General features: G+C 38.1%; 1 protein-coding gene across 3 annotated transcripts in view; it reads right to left on the bottom strand.

Annotated features, from left to right (window-relative positions):
* Positions 1-19175, bottom strand: part of PTDSS1 (phosphatidylserine synthase 1) — a 39200-nt gene that overhangs the window by 14370 nt on the left and 5655 nt on the right. For all 3 annotated transcript variants that reach the window (XR_014953008.1, XM_021543244.4, XM_021543245.4), the window contains exons 3-12: positions 17751-17795; positions 15520-15644; positions 12377-12535; positions 9619-9770; positions 7576-7717; positions 6537-6649; positions 4986-5051; positions 2073-2172; positions 910-978; positions 311-380 (exon numbers count right to left, since the gene is read on the bottom strand). Coding sequence is in view for 2 of the 3 variants with exons in the window: in XM_021543244.4 (XP_021398919.1) it covers positions 311-380; positions 910-978; positions 2073-2172; positions 4986-5051; positions 6537-6649; positions 7576-7717; positions 9619-9770; positions 12377-12535; positions 15520-15644; positions 17751-17795 (1041 nt within the window). In the remaining variant the exon portion in view is untranslated. The remainder of the gene's footprint in view (positions 1-310; positions 381-909; positions 979-2072; positions 2173-4985; positions 5052-6536; positions 6650-7575; positions 7718-9618; positions 9771-12376; positions 12536-15519; positions 15645-17750; positions 17796-19175) is intronic.

Below are 19175 nucleotides of genomic sequence, written 5' to 3'. Positions count from 1 at the left end.
ACATGCAATGTTCAGAGAGAAAACCTGCTCACAACAGTTATGAAATGCATAATGGCCAACACCTGCAAAAACAGCCTGCAGTAACAGCAGAAAAAATCAGTTGACACATTTAAAAATAAATACATTTTCAAGAATCAGAATTTAAAAGGGAATAAAGAAAAATAGCTTTGCAGATGATTTAACTGCATTGGTCCTGCAGAGATGTTAAAACAAATCCAGCTGAAACTAGATAAGTTTCTCAAGCCTCATTTCTAGTGCTGAAAATTATAATGATACCATTTCAGGAATACAGCTACAGAAGTACCAATACCTCTGCTGAATTTAGAATGAAGCCAGGAAGCATCTGGACTGTATGGGCTGTCTTCACTTTCTGATAAGGTCTGCAAAAACAAGGACACATGTCATTGGGATGTTGGTAGTTCATATTATCAGTACTCCTCCCATTTGCAACTGGACTTAGAACTGTAGCAGAAGTCCTCATAAAACATTCAGACAGTACTTTGGACTTTTCCCTTCCTAGTTAGAAGGCACAACATAGATCATACAGTAAGAACTCACCACTTGCCACATGATCTGTTGTGTAACCAAGTATTCTTAATATTCCCCTAGCATTCCACCTGTACAATGGGAACATTAGCTAACCATTCATCCTTGAATGCTTTGCTAAAATTACGGCCTCATTTTGAGTAACTAGGAGGACAACATTCTTTAGAAACCACAGTGTAATTTGGGATCTGTCCAAGGCCTGCTGAATTCACAGTTCTTTCTATTGACTTCAGTTACACTCTAGACCATCCCCCCTTAGCCTCATTTATGCTAACTCTGGTAAAGAATTCCAAAATCTAGGAGCTTTGGAGTCTTAACTCTGGAATTAAAAAACAAAAAAGCAGGTTTCTTTTATATAAGTACCTTTTCTCGGTGGCCGTAGTACTCTGCATACCAAACCATACCATATAAACACAGGAAAGTTGTAAAGGCCTGAACAAGAGAGGAGGAGAAAAAGAACAAGAAGAAAAAAAATTTGTGAAACTTTTTCCAAATTCCTTGCTGATTCAAGGTCTCAGAGTCCCTGGAGATGCCGCATTTAGACTTTCATGCTCTGTTTCTCCCTGCATCTTTTGTCAGGATGAGTAAGACTTGTGCGTCAACTTCAAGCTACACACAGAGCCTGCCACCATGGGGTATGCAGAACAATTCTCAATAGGAGCAGGAAAATACATCCAGATCACACACAGGAAACACTGCCAGCAGGATTTCTGTCCACACTCTGTACAGTCATCACACAAAGGCATTTGGTAGGCACTTGTAGGTATATTATCAGGAAACACCAGTCTGCGAGAAAACCAAATTCTCCTCCTCTTTGCCCCATGCTTCAGGCTAGGTTACATGCTAAATAAGAGACCAATAAATTCTGACTCCCCATCACCTGTTCAAACTATGTTCCCAATTAGAAGAGAGAAGTATTTATCTGTCAGCCCATTATAAATGCCTTATTTTTCACTGACCATGAAAAATGTGCTTGGCATCAGAGTTACAAGTCTGGCAAGACAAACGTCCATTTACTGTTATAAAATGGGCATTTCATGCTGCATTTGCAGTAATCACACTGAAGTACAGAAAGTTACAGGCTTAGTGAGAATAATTTGCTTGATAAATGAGGGTTGTTTATGTAGTTGTAAGACTTTAATGTGGCACAACACACATTGCTTATTAACACTATCCATTAACTCCTGTTCATTTGCAGCAGCCACTTATAGCAAGCTCCATCAAAGCTAGGCTCAATTGAACTGACATCATCTCTCATAAAGATAAAGCATCCTATAACTACTGTTTGTTTCATTGTTAAGCACCAGTAATCTGCTATGTCAAGAAGTGAGAAAAGAAGTTATTCTCATCCCTTCAATGTGAGTTCTAAGCAATCTAGCATTAGTTTTTACTAGGACATGTATAAGGCTCTTTACCAGCATTGCCCCACAATGATTCCCTGCTGCCAATGTTCCAGAGAGGAAGCTATTTAGATACTTTCAATGCTTTTGTCATGCTTTATGCTTCACATGAGAAATTTCACTTACCACACAGAGAAGCCAAAACACAACATACAGTATTTGTGTTTTGGAAAAAAGATCTTGTCCAAACTTTATGCACACAATAGCTTCAAGGAAGGCAATTACCCTGTGGGTAAATTAAAGCAGGGGGAAAAAGTGATTAAAAAAAGTAAGGCTTTAACTCACATGTTCACAATTCAGATCCCAGACTGTCAACTCTAAACAAGCACTACCCTCTAGTGAGCACACACCTCCCTGACAGCACCCTTCTTTGACAAATGTCATTTTCTTTCTATACTTTCCTCAGCATAAACAGCACACAAAAAGTGATTGACTGGCAATTCATTGTTCCATGGGGCTCAAAGGGAACAAAAAGTGTGTGCCAATAGCAGAGAATCTTCAATTGTGCCTACCACTGTGCTTTAGCTCTCACCACATATGAATTTCTTTCCCATGCTGAACACCCAACAGACTCCCTTGATGGATGAACTAGAACTGTGCTTTGTTTATTTCTCTACTAGATGTAAATTTACAGCATCTCTAAATTGTCTAGTTTGTTTGTTTCACATGTATTTCCCATATTTTCACATATGAGAAAATTAATATGAAACATTTCAAATACTCTGAGAATCCATGCATTTGCTCTGATTTATCTGTACACTCAGATCCACACAACAGCCTCAGAGGACTCGGGGAGAAATGTGAGAAGAAAGTATGCAGGTTTTACTTTCCTCTTTGACATTATCTCCATCTCTCTCCCTGCTACCAGGTATTTACATATTTTCAGATTCACAGCTATGAAGGCTTTTCCACCACTTGTTTATGAATCCAAATTTTCTATTGTCTGGCATGAAAATAAATCTAGTTTGTATAGATCCTGAAGAGAAAATTACATATGTTTAACAATACAAGTGTAGAAAAGTGACACTAAAACCCTGCATTAAAAGTGCAGGAAACTGACTCCTCAGTCTGAAGCAAATAATGAAAAACACTATTACATTTTAAAGTGTAATAGCTAGCTTTTTCAATAGAGACTTTAAGGTTGTACATCTGAGCAATGCATGAAAACTCCTCCTCACCTATGTGCAGACACACTTAACATCACATCAAGTGTTCCATTCTCCCAAGCTTGACACTGCAGGACACATTCCTTACCAGCACTCTCAATAACCAGTTCACAAAAAAATGGCACTACTGCCTTTGAGGGAAGACCCAATTTCCCCCATGAAAGAGGAAGGAAAATGTGTGCTTGACTAAACCACTGGTATTGCAGAGATGGTCCTGGTGCAAGTAATAAACCACAGCTTTCCCTATACTATTTAATGTGATTTCCAGCATGATGAGTGAGGCCAAAATTTAAAACGTGCCAGTAACACCCAACTGACCAATACACAAATCAATGAGATGCATATTAGCAAAAAATGAGAGCAGTATTACTCTCTTGAGTCACTATTTTTCTTTCTTGGTTTTATATTATTCTTCCTGATCCAGCTGCAGAGTAAAAAATAATGAAACCAAACTACTGGAGTGGGAAGAGAAAGACCACCATCAGAAAACAAACATAGGGTTATGATACACTCATTGTTTTATAAATAAAACAATAGGCTATTTTTAATAAGGACTCAAAAAAATACATCTGTTTGCCCTGAACTTATACATTCTTTCTGTTATTCCTGTCAAAAATACTTGGGTTAAGCACATTTTACAACAGGAAAGCTATTACAGTTGCTGAAGTGGTAAATCAAGAGAAAGAAGGATGCTAACATGAAGGTTGTTAGTGTCCCACTGAAAAAGCGATGAGAGTACTCCACAGACCAAATATGGTAAGTTTTCTTTCAAGGAAAATGGTCCTGTAACATTCTAACATATTTTCCTTTTTGAAGGATTTAATCTTAATGAAAATAGTGCAATTTCAGCAGGGCTGTTGCATTGGCCTTGTTCATGTTTTACATAACTTACTGTACATCTATCAAGAGTGATGCAATAGTTATGTCAAGTTGAAAAGAAACCATTTTGTACTAATGAAAGGCACTAATTTTAATTATACCCATAGTTAGGCTGCTTAAAATTCCATTTGTGTCTTTAGAAGTGTCTTGGTTAACACAGAGATGAATGTTCTATATACTTATTTTAACTGCTTCAGAAATTATATTCTAGATAGTTACATCACTGGAAAATTTCCTCTTTTTCTGCAATCAACAGTAATTACAGTGATGCTCTGTTATTTCCAGCAGATTACAGAAGTCAGCAGTAGGAAGGAGACTACTTATTCCATACACATTTCCCACTATTAGATCAGACTGTGCATGAATGTTCAATTGCAGTAGACGATAGAAGCAATCCTACAGACATATTTGGGTATCTATTTGTTAACACACATTACATTAATGTGTTCAGTGAGAGCTTTGGACCATGATGAGTTCTGTAGTCCTTAACAATTTTCCAAGAACTAACCATGCAAATTCTTCATTTAAAGGTATCCTCTAAGAGAAAAAGAGATTGTAAGGTCACCATGACTCAGAGTACACTCATAGAAACTGTGGATAACCATAGCTTGTTTCACTCTCTTCTACTGTGATGCTGCTCACAGCAGCAATGCCCACGTTGGCAGCCAGGGAAACACTACTCTCACATCAAGCAAAGGCAAGCTGTAGAGGTAAAAGCTTTTTCCTTCTCACCTGACTGAGAATATGGGCAGAAAGGCCAATGGTGCTTTGAAAGAGCCTAGTTTTATCCAGCAGTTCCTAGTTATTCCTTCTGTTGTCCTTACTCATTCCATCACTTCCCATGTTCTACCTCCAAATTCAGAATTTCCTTTTCCTCTGAACTTGCAAAACCAAAACAAGACAAGAACTGGCTTCATGGGAACTGCCTGTTCCTGTGCTGGACCCATCCTTAACACTTGTCCAAGTGCTTCAGGAATGCAGCAAGAACACTTACCCAAACACCCAGCACTGAGTTCCCACCCTCTTGCACTGTGTGTCTGTGAGGTAAGCATAGTATTGCCTGAGAAGGGAAGAAAGAAAATTCTTCAGTGAAGTTGAAAGTCCCCAGAATATTTACATTTAGAAAAAATCTTTGTGTTACAGATATATCTATAGTGAAAATGAAGTGCTGATGGTTAAAATTCACAAGCAATCATTCTGGATGTCTACCAGATGGCTTCAATTCTAGTAGGACAGATTATCACATATATCAAATAGCTTGAAACAACACAGAAAACAATCCTGAGAGCAAGGACTGGGAAAGTACCCAAACTAGTAGGCTAGCAACATTTGTCTCCTGCCTCTCCACTGAGTTTCCAATTCTTACAGGCAAACTGCAGCAGTTTCAAAAGAATTAGAGATTCCCTTATTTTTTTTCCACAGTTTGTCTTTTATTTATTAACAACCACATTTTCTTGAGAAATGTGGGCTTGATTCTTGAAAGAATATGGCTATTTCCATATCCTGTTTGAATGGTCTAACCACTGGCATATTTTCCTCTCAAGAGCAGTAGAATTTTTCACTTTTTTGAAAACAGTATGGAGACCATTCTGCTCTACTCTCTATGCCCCAGAAATTTAAGTTTAGAGAGGGGAATTCCAAAGAAGTGGAATCAAAGTTCCAGTTCTCAGTTTCTGATTTCCACTGACAGGGAAGACAAGTGTTATTACTCCAACAATACAAGGACTGCTAAAGAATAAAGACTTCTACAGGCGTGTAAGTGCTACAAAGGAAAAAAAAAAAACCTTAAAAACTCACCTATACAAGAGCTCACTGGGTGTTTCAGGTGATTTAATTAATAGTATGAAATCACTGCACATAACTTAAGACAGTATTTGAGGAATAAACCAATTCCTGTCTGCCATTTAACTGTCCAAGGTAACATGACTTTGGATATTAACAGGGAATTCTCTGCTTCTAACTTCAGATCTGTGTGCATTCTGTCTACCTCCAACTATGTAACGGGGAAAAAAAAAAAGGAAAATTAAGGGACTTTGCCTAACAAGGTAAAATCATCTGCATGACCAAAAGCAGATTCATGTTCGTACACAGCTCCTAATGCTGCACATGTACAGTTCTGTTCTCACAGTAAGCTACTGCTCAACCACAATCAGGAGCTGTTAGAAAAAACAACAGTTCTGTTTATCCTCATCTACGCTTTTGGGAGCACCTGACTCATTAACTTGAATACTTTCACATGCAGTCCTCAAGGATAACATATGCAGCTAACTCCCAAAACAGGGAGATGCTACAGGAACAGGAGAAGGAACAGACTGGCTCTGCATCCCTACGGCAACAGAGTTGTTATGTACATTTTACCTCATCAGTTTATTTGTCAGGAGACAAATATTTTATTGACAAGAGATGATTGTTTTGCATTTCATGGTGTCAAAAGCATACATTTTGTGAAATGTGTCATACTTATTCACAAACTATATGTAGTTCTTGCGTGCCTAGAAGTTAAGCTACTTCAAACTGAAAAAAAACACTGAAGCAAAAAAATTACCTTACAGTGGGTGCTGTAATGATTCCTATGAAGAGAATTCTCCCCCAGCTTAAAGGGTGGCTTGCTTGGAACACAAAGATATGTTTCAAAAAGAATGTGTTCAACTCAGTTAGCTAGATCAAAAAAAAAACTAGTTAATAGTGTTCAACTTACATAACTCCTAATGAGTTAGTACAGAAAATGTGCAAAGATTAATATGGAAACTAAAACATAAGGAATTCCTGCTCTGTCTATTGCTAGGACAAGCAAGTAATATACTAGTAAAACAAAAAAAATAATCTCCCCTAGAAACCTCTAGCAATGTATTTGCTCTCTTTCCCAAAACTCATTAAGGGACCAGACACTAATTCACCCTTATAGAGGCCTTCTGATAGCTTGCATATCCTAAATCAAGTACAAATGACCAAGGCAATTTTGGGAGAGAAGCAGAAGAGATCATATATTAAAAAAACCCCAAATCTGAAACAACTATATCAAATATTTATGGTTTTCCTTTAAAACACTAAATTATTATTTTTTTTAATTACAAAAGTTTTAGGTTTAAGTTTTTAAGGCATTTGTGACATGTTATAGAGTCTTGCTGGATCAATGACAGTATTCTGAGTATCACTTATCCATTCAACAGTCAATGGGAAAGGCAAAAAATCCAAGCAAAGCAAAGCAAAACAAACAAATAAATAAACACCTCCCCACAGAAACTACACAAACAATCCCCTTCACATCAACACAACAAAAACAAAATAAATTAGAATTCCACCACTCAAACCCCACTCTCTAGCAGTTTTTTAAATCTGTGCCAATTGCAAAAAGCCAATACAGCAATCTGTAACATTTGGCTTTTTCCACAGATTCTGCAATTACACTCCCGAACTACCACATAACACCCATGGAAGTGCCCTTTCCAATTCCACATTATCAATTCCTTTAACTGTGTACTTCAGTAACAGACATACATGCCATCAGAATATTTTTTAGTCCAACATAGCCAACAAGTAACTGAGCTGGTGGCAGCTTTGATTTCACAGAATTTATTTCTTACCTGCCAAATAATCATGAAAAGGTAGACTCCAGCCACTCTCTGAAATGAAGACTTTGGGTCAAACCAGCGGACATAGGTCCAGCTGGCTGGAGTGAACTGTAATACAGCTCTTTTGATTTTCCCTGTGGTTGTGTGAATGTCCCTGGAAAAAATAATGGCTGGAGTAAATACAAGGAAAATGCCAGAAGGAAAAAAAAAAAGCAACAGCCCTGTTACTGATGTTTCTGAAGAACAATCACTTTTTTTGACCAACAGCAGAGATCTTCTCAGACACAACTATGTACCAGGCAAGGGGGAATTCAGAAAAATAATCTATTAAGCATTTCAATCAAGGTGCATATTCTCCTACAAAAGTCTTCTCTAACCTCAGTCAGTAACTCAGTAACTAACTACAAAACACATTTAGCATTCTCTTCACAAAGAAAGTAGGACAGCAATTCTGCAACTTCCTTGGAAAATCTAGAGGTTATTTCTTCCTAGTTTGTGTTGCCACTGTTCTTAGCCCAAACATTCCTTTATAGAGATCACTGATATCAATCCTTCAAGAATCTGTCAGATTCATTACTCATTATTTGTATTAGGGACTGGCTCCACAGGTTTAATAATACTACACCTCCAGCACACATAAGCCCTGCTGTTCTGATATCAGATACATGTGGACCTCCTGGAGAGGTGTGATAACACTGTTAAAAGCTGGAAAGCATTTAAATTCCATCTAGAAAGGGGATTTTAATGCAGGCTCATATGACATGTTACTAATTCTTGCTTTTCATTACATTAATTCAGATGAACAACAGCATCCAAAGGACACAGAATCTAAGAAATACTCAGTGATTCCTCTTCTGAAAGAAGACTAGCAGGACTAGAAGCCAGTTTTCACCTTTGGCCCTTCTGGATCAAAGAAAAAGAATCCAAAAAAACCTTGGATTTGGTATTCCCAATATTTGTGTTCTTCTAAGCTGGAGAAAGCTTAGATTAGGGACAATCTTGTAAACTTTAACATCTGTATTTATTAAATGAAAAAAAAAGAAACTAAAAGGGCACAAGCAAAAGCTTCTCATTCTCATGAAGCAGCATCTTCATGTTAAAGGTCAGAAAAATCCACTCATGCATTTAAAAGAACATGAAGAAAACTTATCCCACAAAGACAGTAAAGACAAGTTGTGCCATAGATAGTCTGCTATTTAAACTTCCAGTGAACTCTCTAAAAACAGAAGGATCACCAACTCTGATAGAAATGCAGGAAAACTGAATTCAGACTAAAGGCTGGATGGTTCTTGGAGTAATTAACAAATCTGTGAGTAAAAAAAGAAAGCAGTACAGAAATTCACACAAGGTACAAATTCAGAAGTCAAGATCTGAGCTCCTTTCCATCTCTCAAGGCAATTCACTGCACTTGACCCTGTTTCACCTACACCACTGGAAGTGTGCAGACAACCGTGCTTGCTACCAGCTAGCAGGAAGAAGGCAGGAGAGGGGCAAAAAGCTATAAAAGAAACCACACCTGGACAGCTAGGAACTGACATACTAGGCTATAAGCTGTTGTCCTTTTACACAACAAATGCCTTTTTATTTTACAATTACTGCATTTATTTTAGAAGGTCAGCAATGAGGTAAGGCAATTCACAGCACAGGTACCATCAGCCCCATGCCCCTACTGCAATTACAAATAGTGCTGACAGATTGCCACACGAATGTATCACCAAGGTGAGCCCAAATCTAGTTCAAAAATGTGTGATGAGAAAACAATCACAATTTGTTTTGCTCCTTGAATTCCTCAAAGTTTTATGTATACCAAATAAACTGAAAATGTAAATAGCTTTATTATTTTGTATTGTCCATTGGCATCAATACTTGTAACTTAAAACTGCAAAGGAAAATCATATATACAGTCACATTTACAAACATATGCTGTACAGGAACATTACTATGACATTGATATTTAACATTGAAAATAATATTACAGCACTGTTAGCACAGGCAGATTCCATGCTATTTTTACACATGCAAAACAATGTTTATCAAGCTTTAATTTAGACCTACTTGAAGCTTGCCCAGTGATAGGTCCTCATCTCCAAGAAACGACAAACTACCATGCCCAACCAGATGCCACCCCCGTTACAAAGCAGGATGTCCAAAATGACTTGATCCCACCAGCATTCAGCAAAATTAGGCAGAAGGTGCATGAAGAAGAGCTATAGAACACAGCAAAAAGATTCTGGGTGAGGAACAACACAGAATTCATATAAATTCTTTTAAAGTACACATTCAAAAATCAGTACACGGCATACTTCAAGGGTATGAGCCACAGCCACTGAAATTTGATGGACATCTTCCATTAACTTCAGAAGGCCTTGAACAGAGGCACACAAGGCATCAGAAGGTTCCCTCTCACTGCTTCCTGTTGAGGCTATGCTGTATATAAGGATACCGTGAAGCTGTTGGCCTCTCAAAGATGATACACAATACATTAATAGAAACGTATGAAACAAGCAGAACTACTACATTTCTTGGATGAAATAATGTGGTTTGTGCTTTAAAAAAATAAAATTAAGAGCATCTTTGTTCCATTTTTGCTGAATAGTTTTAATTAGTGTTTTCTAAACCAGCAACAAGATGCAGCAAGTAAAATGTATGTATTTGTAAAAGCTGTCAGTACTAAAGCATGGTGCTGTTCAGGACACAGGACTTCTTTATTTGAAAACTCTATTTTCAGGAAATTTAGTGACTGTAAAAAATTTAAGAGTTCAACAACATTTCAGACACCATTTCAGCAAGCTTTGCTGCCATACTTAACACAGAATGGCTCAAGAAGTTAAGAGGACATTCCACTCTACTGATGCAGTGAGGGCAACAACTGGTCAGAGTTAAAGCAAGATATAAACATATTTTACCAAGAGCTAGAAACGGATTCATTGCCTCTCTTTCTCCTTTAAGAAAAATAATTTTATTATTTTATTCTATGAGAAAAATCACTACAATCCAAAAAGCAGAATGTAACAGAAAAGTTACCTATGGAAATCAAGACAGCCATATGTTAAGCAGTCCCTCTGCAATACTCAAGGAGATAATTAACAATAACATAGCAATAATTAACATAGCAAACTAAAGAATGTACCTCCACAAAAACAGTGCAATTCTTGTCAGTTAATGCACATACACTGTGGCTGTGGAAGATTATTGGTATGATTTTGTAATAAAGTATCTTTTGTTCAGAGATGTAAGCATAAAGTACTGAAAAAAATCAGATTTATCAGATTTGAGAAAAGGAACAAGAATGTTTTCTGTATACAACAGGAATGAGAGCTGGCTCATTTACAGTACATTACAGTGACTAATACTGGCAATGACAATTCCTGTGAAAACTCTTGCAAAAGTGTATCAAAAGCAGTTGTTTTTCTTTGACAAAGCTATGTGGATTTCAACCTTTACAAAAAATAAAATTTGAGTTTTTCTTCAGGACTCAAGTGATACAGTGTTGTTTGTTGTCCTGCTAAAGTTTCCCTTTCATATATTCAATTAATTTAGCCTGAGAGGTGGATAGCCTACAAATGTCAGTCAGATCCAGGCAAAGGCACCAGAAGTTACAGAAAATGAGGCAGCAAAACCCAGAGCACAGGTGTTATCCTGACAGTCTCTAAGGTTCTCTAGCTGCTTTCTCAAAATAACAGACCAAGGTCTGCCTGCTTCCCAACTTTAATCCGACAGTATGGAGCATGAGCCAAGTCTCCCATTTCAGAACAAGGAGCTGGCTGAAATCCACGAATGCTAATAGGAAATACTCAGCTAAATCCCTATATAACTGCCCTGATAACTACTGGAGGTTTCTAATTACTCTCCTGAATTATCTAATTTATCAAAAATCCATTTAAGTGGTGATAACATATCTGTGTTTTGAACCTTGTCCAACACATTATCTGTTCCAATAATCTACCTTCCAAGGGGAATACTAGACACCTGATGCTGTGTCAAATTGAAGATGAGGGTTGTGTGATGAACAATAAGAGTAGGAGTGAAACAAATTCAAATACATTATTTTCCAGAGGGAAAAAATTTGTACAATAACTAGCTGAGATATTTTCTGTGAATGGGTACTTGTGAAATCCTAATCTTGAGCAATTTCAAAATCACTTAGAAAACACAGTATCCTTCAATGCCACAGAACAAAAACACATTTTGAAGAGGAACTCATGGCACCAGATTTTCAAACCCAAAATTTAATTTTAGACTAATAAATCTTTATTTCTGTTTCTAAATTAAAAATGCTTTGTCAGATAAGCCAAGCCTTCTCAAGACAGCAAGCTTTACGGAAAACTGGTTTTCAAGACTAAGTTCAGGTGTTTACATCAAGAAGATCCCTCAACTCCATTTCACTTGTATATTATGCATGACTATACAAAATGTGTGATATTGTTGTATGTGAGGTACAGGGACCAAGAGATAGATCACACATATTGCAAGGTGAAAAAGGAGAACAGTTGCTCTGATTCAGGAAATATGTGAAGTAGAAAAAGTAGCATGATCCCTATAACAGGAGAAAATAAATTATGAATTACACAAATAGGCTGAGCTAGACTTCCTTTCTATTCAAGCAGTAATAAATCACTTAGATAAAACCCAGCTTGCTGCATTTCATTCAGTTCATTTAGCTGCATCAATTACTCAGCATCTGGTTTATAAGACTTAAAATGTAAACCTATACTGAGAAATAGAGAGTCATCCTTCTACTAGCATTCACTCTTCCCTCAAGAACAATTCACATCTCTTACCTTTGCTGATAATAAAGATAAAAGTGGCCTACCTCAGTGAGCTCCCAGGTGATGCTAATAGTCCAGCAGAGCCCATAGCTGCGGATCAGCAAAGCCTTCATAGCCCAGCCCCAGAAATGTCCAAAAGCAAATATATCAAAGTGGCTGAGGATTCTCTCCCAGGTGATAACATGACAGTTCACTGCATACTCCTGTTATGAAAAGAAAAAACACAGAACAAAATTACTCCATCAACACACAACTTCAGAAAGAAGAAACATCTTTCCATCCAGTGCATTAAGCCTGGAATTATAAGGTATTAAAACTAGCATTATTTTATTTCCTAATCTTCTAAACTGTGACAGAAAACTTCCAGTATTAAGACTCAGTGCCATCACAGTACAGCTTTAATTTAAAGGGAAATAGAATGGACCTTGGTGCTGGAAGAAGCATGTATTTCCTAAGTGACAGAGAAGCAACAAAACCAATAAAATCCATAACAATAAAACCAGCAAACAATACTCCAGAAAATACCTATTTGCCTTTCTTTGGAGTCTTGATTTGAAATAACCACTTTCTCCACATTCATGCTGTCTGGTAATTCAGATGTGGCTCATTAGTGGCTAATCCTCCTCAGTTTTTGATGTAATGTTATTTATGTCAGTTTACTTGAGTATCTTTTGTGTCTTATTTTCCTCATGAAAGCAATTTCCCAGAACCCATTCACACTGAGGACATTCAGTCACAGGCCTGGATTGAAAAAAAATTTAGGGGAAGATCAAAGGGAACTTGCAAATGTTTTTTTGCAGATGAGCAGCAGATTCCTTAAGAATACTAATTAATATTCTGGTCACCAGTGACAAAGGAACCAGGTTCTCAAAACATGTTGTACAGCAAGTGCTAGAAATCACTGCCCAACAAGAAAAAAAAAATGTATGCCATCAGGAGGCTGCAATTGTGGGCTGTTGTCTCATCACTGGGGAAAAGCTGAACTATTCCTAACAGAAAACAGACATTTAAAATAATCTCTGCTCTCTAAAATACACATTGCCACCTGCAGGTGACAACTCGGCACTGCTCAGTGCTGTTGAATCAAGAATTCTCTTTCAGGCCAGAACTATTGCTAATCCTGCTCAAATGAACACTAATCAAGTTGAAGACAAGAGAGCAGAGAAAGACTTAAATCCTGGCCACCACAAAGAGAAGAACGCACAATTTCATATAAATCTGTCTATCAGCAGGCAGGTAAGTCCCACTGTGGGATGATAGAGTTGTGTAGGTTACTAAAAGTAACCCTTACTGCAAGTAACCCTTACTGCTGGTGCTTTCTTGTGCCTGCCTGTGCTGCTGGTCAGAGAAAGGTGCAGTACCTGTTCTAGGGATGGCAAACCTGCAGCTTTAGTGCACCAAGAGAATTTAAACTGGCTCCTTTGCCAGCATGAGAAGCACAGAATACACCACAGAAGGTGCAGGCTCCTTGCTACACCACGATACCTATGATGAGTGAACACAATGAGGCTACTCCAAAAGTAAAGGTTTTTTCATAGCTCTTGTTTTTTTGCTTTTATTTTTACTGGGGCTTTTTCCTCTCTATTTTTTCTAGCTGCAGTTCTGCCAGCCATACAGCGAAATGTGTTGAACTTTTTTTTATATCCAAGCAACTTCGCTAGTCCTGTGTGAGTGACCAAGCTGCAGCCTTCATTACAGCTGCACTTTAAAAATTTACTCCAACTTTAAATTACAATATCTGGATTGCAAAGCAGACCAGGACAAGTTTCCACTGACTGCTACAGCCAGGGAATCTGCTGTACTGTGGTTCTGTGCCAGTAGTAATACTAGTCCTCCCCTAGTTAGAATCTATTTCTAATTTAAATGACAGGAGAGCCAGGTGAATCTGACAAACCAAGACTCCTTGTCTCAGCAACACCACTGACAAGAGTGCTGGGCCTCCATTTAGCCATGTGTTCCCCCCCATCCAAAGGGCAGGCTGCCCTCACCTCTCCACCAGCACAGGAGGTTCCTTACAGAACCCACAGTCACAGCCCAGAGCTGCACATACTGCTGACAGGCTCAGGTGCAATACCTGAAGCATGCATTTTTCCAGGCAAGGAACCTGCACGTAGCCCTCACTATCAATCAACTAAGATGAGTTTACTGCACTGTAAAGATTTCCATTCCCCCACGTGCACGAGTTTGCAGCCACTGCTGATGAGGTGCTGTGCATTGATTTGCATAAGCAGTAAACTGCCACCTGTGAAAGACAACTGGTCAATTTCCCTACTCATGAGGCATGAGCCCTCCTATAAAAGCACCTAGTGTATGACAAGTGACCATGGTGGACAAGGAAGTGTGTTGGTCAGATGGTGAGGAGTAATTTGATGTGATAGTGAAGAGAGCAATTGGCAATTCTTGCCTCCCCATGCAGCCTCCTCTTGTGCTTGGTGCCCAACTGCTCATGCTGTGTTCTGCTTGCCTTCCTGCATAACTCACATCCTTCTCCCAGGCCTCTTTTTACAACCTCACTGCTCTGTGTTCGTGTCCTCGCCTGAAAGGGAATGTTCTCCCTATGGAAAATTCTCTGCAAGCTGCTCAGTGAGCAGAACAAGCCTGGCTTTCTACGCCACTCCAGGTTATGGTCTGTAGAAATAATTTTCCAATGGCAACAGCATCAGTGCTCAGTTGCCAACTGACTGGAAGGGAGCAGAGTGCTGCATTTGCCATAAAAACTCATACTCCACAAGCTCCATAGCACAACGGTAATGTACTAAGCTCAGACCAACAAGATGAGACCTAAGTTCTTTGAGTGCAGCACTGTGGCATCAAAAACCCTGATCTGAGATGCATACCATACAGGCTACATTAAGATACTACCTTGCTAAGTCTATTTTCAGTATCCAATGTCATATCTATTACCAAAAAGAATCCAAAGCCACCCCACTGCAAACATATATCATATTCTAAATTGCACACTCATCCAAACATCCACATTAGGAAAAAAAAAACCATCCTGAGAAGATTGTTTTTCACACCAGCTGATTTCAATGTAAATAAATTATCATTGACACAAAGGACTTGTTGACTCTGTCAAGTATAGGCAAAAACTTGCACTGCTCATGCCAACAAATTCAGATCTATCCATTCCCACTCATATAAAACATGCCTAGAGTATGTACAATAAAGTGTCATGGATACATACCATAATATCTGCTTCCCTTGTGGCATAGCGAAGATTAGGGTCCAGCCAGTACATCACTGCTTTTACCTGCTCAAAGTTGAGGAAGAGCACGAACACCAGGAACAGAAAATAGAGCACACTGAGACCTGCAAAAAGATTCAGTTTTAAAATCATGTTCACTCACAGAACTGCTTGGAACACAGAGTCCAAAAGGCTGCTGTTAAATAGTTGTTCTACAAATTAATTTCTATATGCAGCATCTACATACAGAAAAGCTGAAGAGACACCAGTCAGATGGCAATGTCTGAGCACTCAGCCCTTCATATCCCCTCCTGTGACAAGTGATACAATACATGCTCAACTGCATGAATCCAATCCAAACAAAATCAGTCTAGCCAATTTAGACATGTATATGTAGTACAAGGCTGTGATCAAGAGATACATTAGGATCCACCATTGCATTAGCTCTGTCCCTTTGCTTTAAGTATTCTGGGTCTCATTAATGCAAGTCCCTAAGGCTTTACACAGATTTCAACACAAAGATCAATTCAATAATGCCACCTGGTAATTCTGAGCTGTGATGGTAATAAAGAGTAATTATAAACTAATGCATGTCTGAGTTACTTTTGTGAGCTGGAAAATTTGCTGCTTGAACCTTTTAAAGATAAATATGATTATTTATTTTCACACCACTCTAAATTATGAAATACAATTGCATTTAGGAGTATAATTTCTCTCCTCCAGTCTGAATAAGATTTTTTTTTTTCAAAGAAAAACTTCTTAGAAGCTGAGTCCTAGGCATATAGCTCTGTGGGTAGATGAAGCTTTTGCTGGGACCATATCTTTACATTATCCACAAGCTCCCAGACCACAATTGAAGGAGGCATACAAACACTATTTCCAGAGCCTCAAATGTACTTGTATCCTGCAGCAATGTCACAGAAGGCAGAAAGATTAATGTGAATAAAATAAGGATGTAGCATTTAAAATAAACTGCAGCAATTCTAAAAAGGCCTTTTAAACTATAACCAGGACTCACATGCTGAGAGCCCCCAGTGTACACCAGAATGCAACTTTTGTTCAGAGACACACACATGCACAGAAAGTATCTGTATAGTCCTGTGCAGTCCTTCTCAGAAACACGAGGGCAACAGATGTCACCCTGCTAAAGGAAGCACAGCCTGCAGGCCAGGGTGCATCTGGAAATGTTGAGGATTTACCAGTCCTGCCCTTCATCTACCAAAGGGGTCTGAGAACTCAAACACAGCTAAATGAACCACACCAGAAGAAGCAGAATTACACAGGGGAAAATGTTGCTTCTAATTCTGCATGCAGCCTTTTCCCAAAAGTACAGGGGTCAAGCTCTGACAGTATCAACATTGAGAATGACCTTTCACTCTACATGTGGTGAAACGAAGTGAGCAGTAGGACCTGTGCTTCCAAAACTTCCCAAGAAGTGGACTTGTTTAATGAGTACTGTCTAATCAGCAGTATCCTCTCAATGTCAACAGATGAGTAATCAGCTACTTTGGCAACCTACTTATTTTTAGATATAAGGTGGCAGGAGATGAACATTCAGTCTGCCTAAAAAATAGTCAAATGTGCAGTCTAGCATATGCTCTGCAAACCCTGAATTATTTGAAAATAAAATTCCTCATGATTTTGCTGTGTAATTCAGATGTTTAAGGAGCAGGATTTCACTTGTTAGTTTTGTATCTAACAGAATTATTTTTCAAAGTATGAATGCAACTGATATTTACAGGTACTTTCAATTTAAAAAGTTAAGAATGTGAATATATACATGTTGAGAACATTGATAAATGTTAACCTATGCAATTATACTATTTAATAAATGCATAAAGTAAAAGCATACTTTACCAGCAATAAAAAACCCAACTACTTAACTGTGTTTATAGTCAGACAGTATATACAGTAGCTGGGGTCAGAAGAGCTGACAGTAGGAAAGGTGTGGGGGAAGGACATTGGGAAGCACAAAACAGGGTTAAAACAGAGTATCAGAATGAATGATCCCTTTTTTGTGATGTCATTTACACCATCCTGACACAGAGTAACTCCAATGATATTCCCGAACACAACTAAGAACAGATTATAAGCAACTGCTCAGGAGTAGGAGGAAAGTAATATTCACACAAGTTTGATGCACAATTATGTTTCATGAAAATTCCATTCATCAGAAAGTTAAAAAGGCAGGTCCTACAAAATCAATGCAAAAGTTGGGAACACAAACTTACCAAAAACCATCCTCCATAGAGCAGGGTGAGGACGTGTAAAGGGTCCTATAGACAGCAAACAAAAAGCTTATTAGGAGATAATCAGTAAAACCACAACATTTATTTTTTAATATATATGACTACTTGGCATGAGCATGGATCAGTTTTTTATCAAACTATGTAATACACCTGAAAGCTGGAGCTCTATGCTGTTAAAAAAAACCAAGAACAGCAGATTTCAGAGTGGGAAAAGGAGACTGCCAGTTGGTAACATGACAATTTTCACTGTTTTTATGGAGTCATGTCCACAACAGTAGCATGCTGTTTGTTCAGCACATAGCACACCTCAGGTGTCACCTGAGGATGTCCTGACCTGATTTCCAGACTGCAGCTTGCTCCCAATTAAGATATCCCATACAAATTTGTCTGTTTAAAAAAAAAACAAAAACATGGTGCTTAGCCTTCAGACCAACCCAAAATGTTACTGAACAGGCCTCCTGAAATTTCCAAACTGAGCATCATATACAGCTGACAAGAAGGAAGACACCTATGCTCTTTACTGGTGTCAAATTATTTACTTTAGAGCCAGGGATGAAACTGATTTATTAGACTAGAAACCTCTCAGCTGATATGAATAGCAAAGAAGGTAAATCTGGTGAAACCGGAAAACATCTAAAGATTAATCATACATATAGGTAGCAAGAAATGACTCAACCAATATTTTCAGCACAGACTGCAGACCACTTTCACCACTCATAAAGCTCCTTTTTCTCTGGCATTCAGTTTTTCAGGCAGCACTTTGTGAAAAGTATGTATATAGGGATTTTTAACATATGGGAAAAACACATTCCAGCTCTGCAGTACAAAGCTGCCCTGAACATGATCAATGTTTTTTCCTGAACACTGCCAACTGTGAGACAGTTTAGACTTGACCCAGGAATCATGATTTGGCTGACAGCAATAAGTAAAAATTAAAAAACCAAAACAGACAAACCAGGTATAAGCATTTTTTCCACAGAATTAAGTGACACACAAATGTTCTTACATTTTTACACTTTCTGCTCCTCACACAACTACCAGAACTTTTTCCCAACTTTAACTTCTACTGAGCAATGGTTTTACGTTGTAAATGCAACTTAAACCATTTCTATCACTATCTTCTGGTAAGGTGTTGTGTCTGAGAATATTTAGAATTACACTTCTATTGAAACACACTGAGGGAAAGTCCTCCTAAATAGTATTTAGGGGTCTGTTAGCATTATTCCTTACAATCTGAGCTGCAACTGCACATCTTTAAATAGGACACTGATTTTGAGAACTTGACTTCCTTGTTAAAAACAGGCTATAAATAACAAGCTATAAATAACACTTACCCCTACTCAGTATGACTACAACCCATTTTTAGACTGTTCCTTAACATAAAAGAATTCAAATGAGTAAAGAAAA

Source organism: Lonchura striata, chromosome 2 (assembly GCF_050655825.1).
Source record: "Lonchura striata isolate lonStrDom1 chromosome 2, ASM5065582v1, whole genome shotgun sequence".
Classification (NCBI taxonomy): domain Eukaryota; kingdom Metazoa; phylum Chordata; class Aves; order Passeriformes; family Estrildidae; genus Lonchura; species Lonchura striata.
The sequence above is the reverse complement of the archived record's forward strand: the minus strand, read 5'-3'. Positions and strand labels throughout refer to the sequence as shown.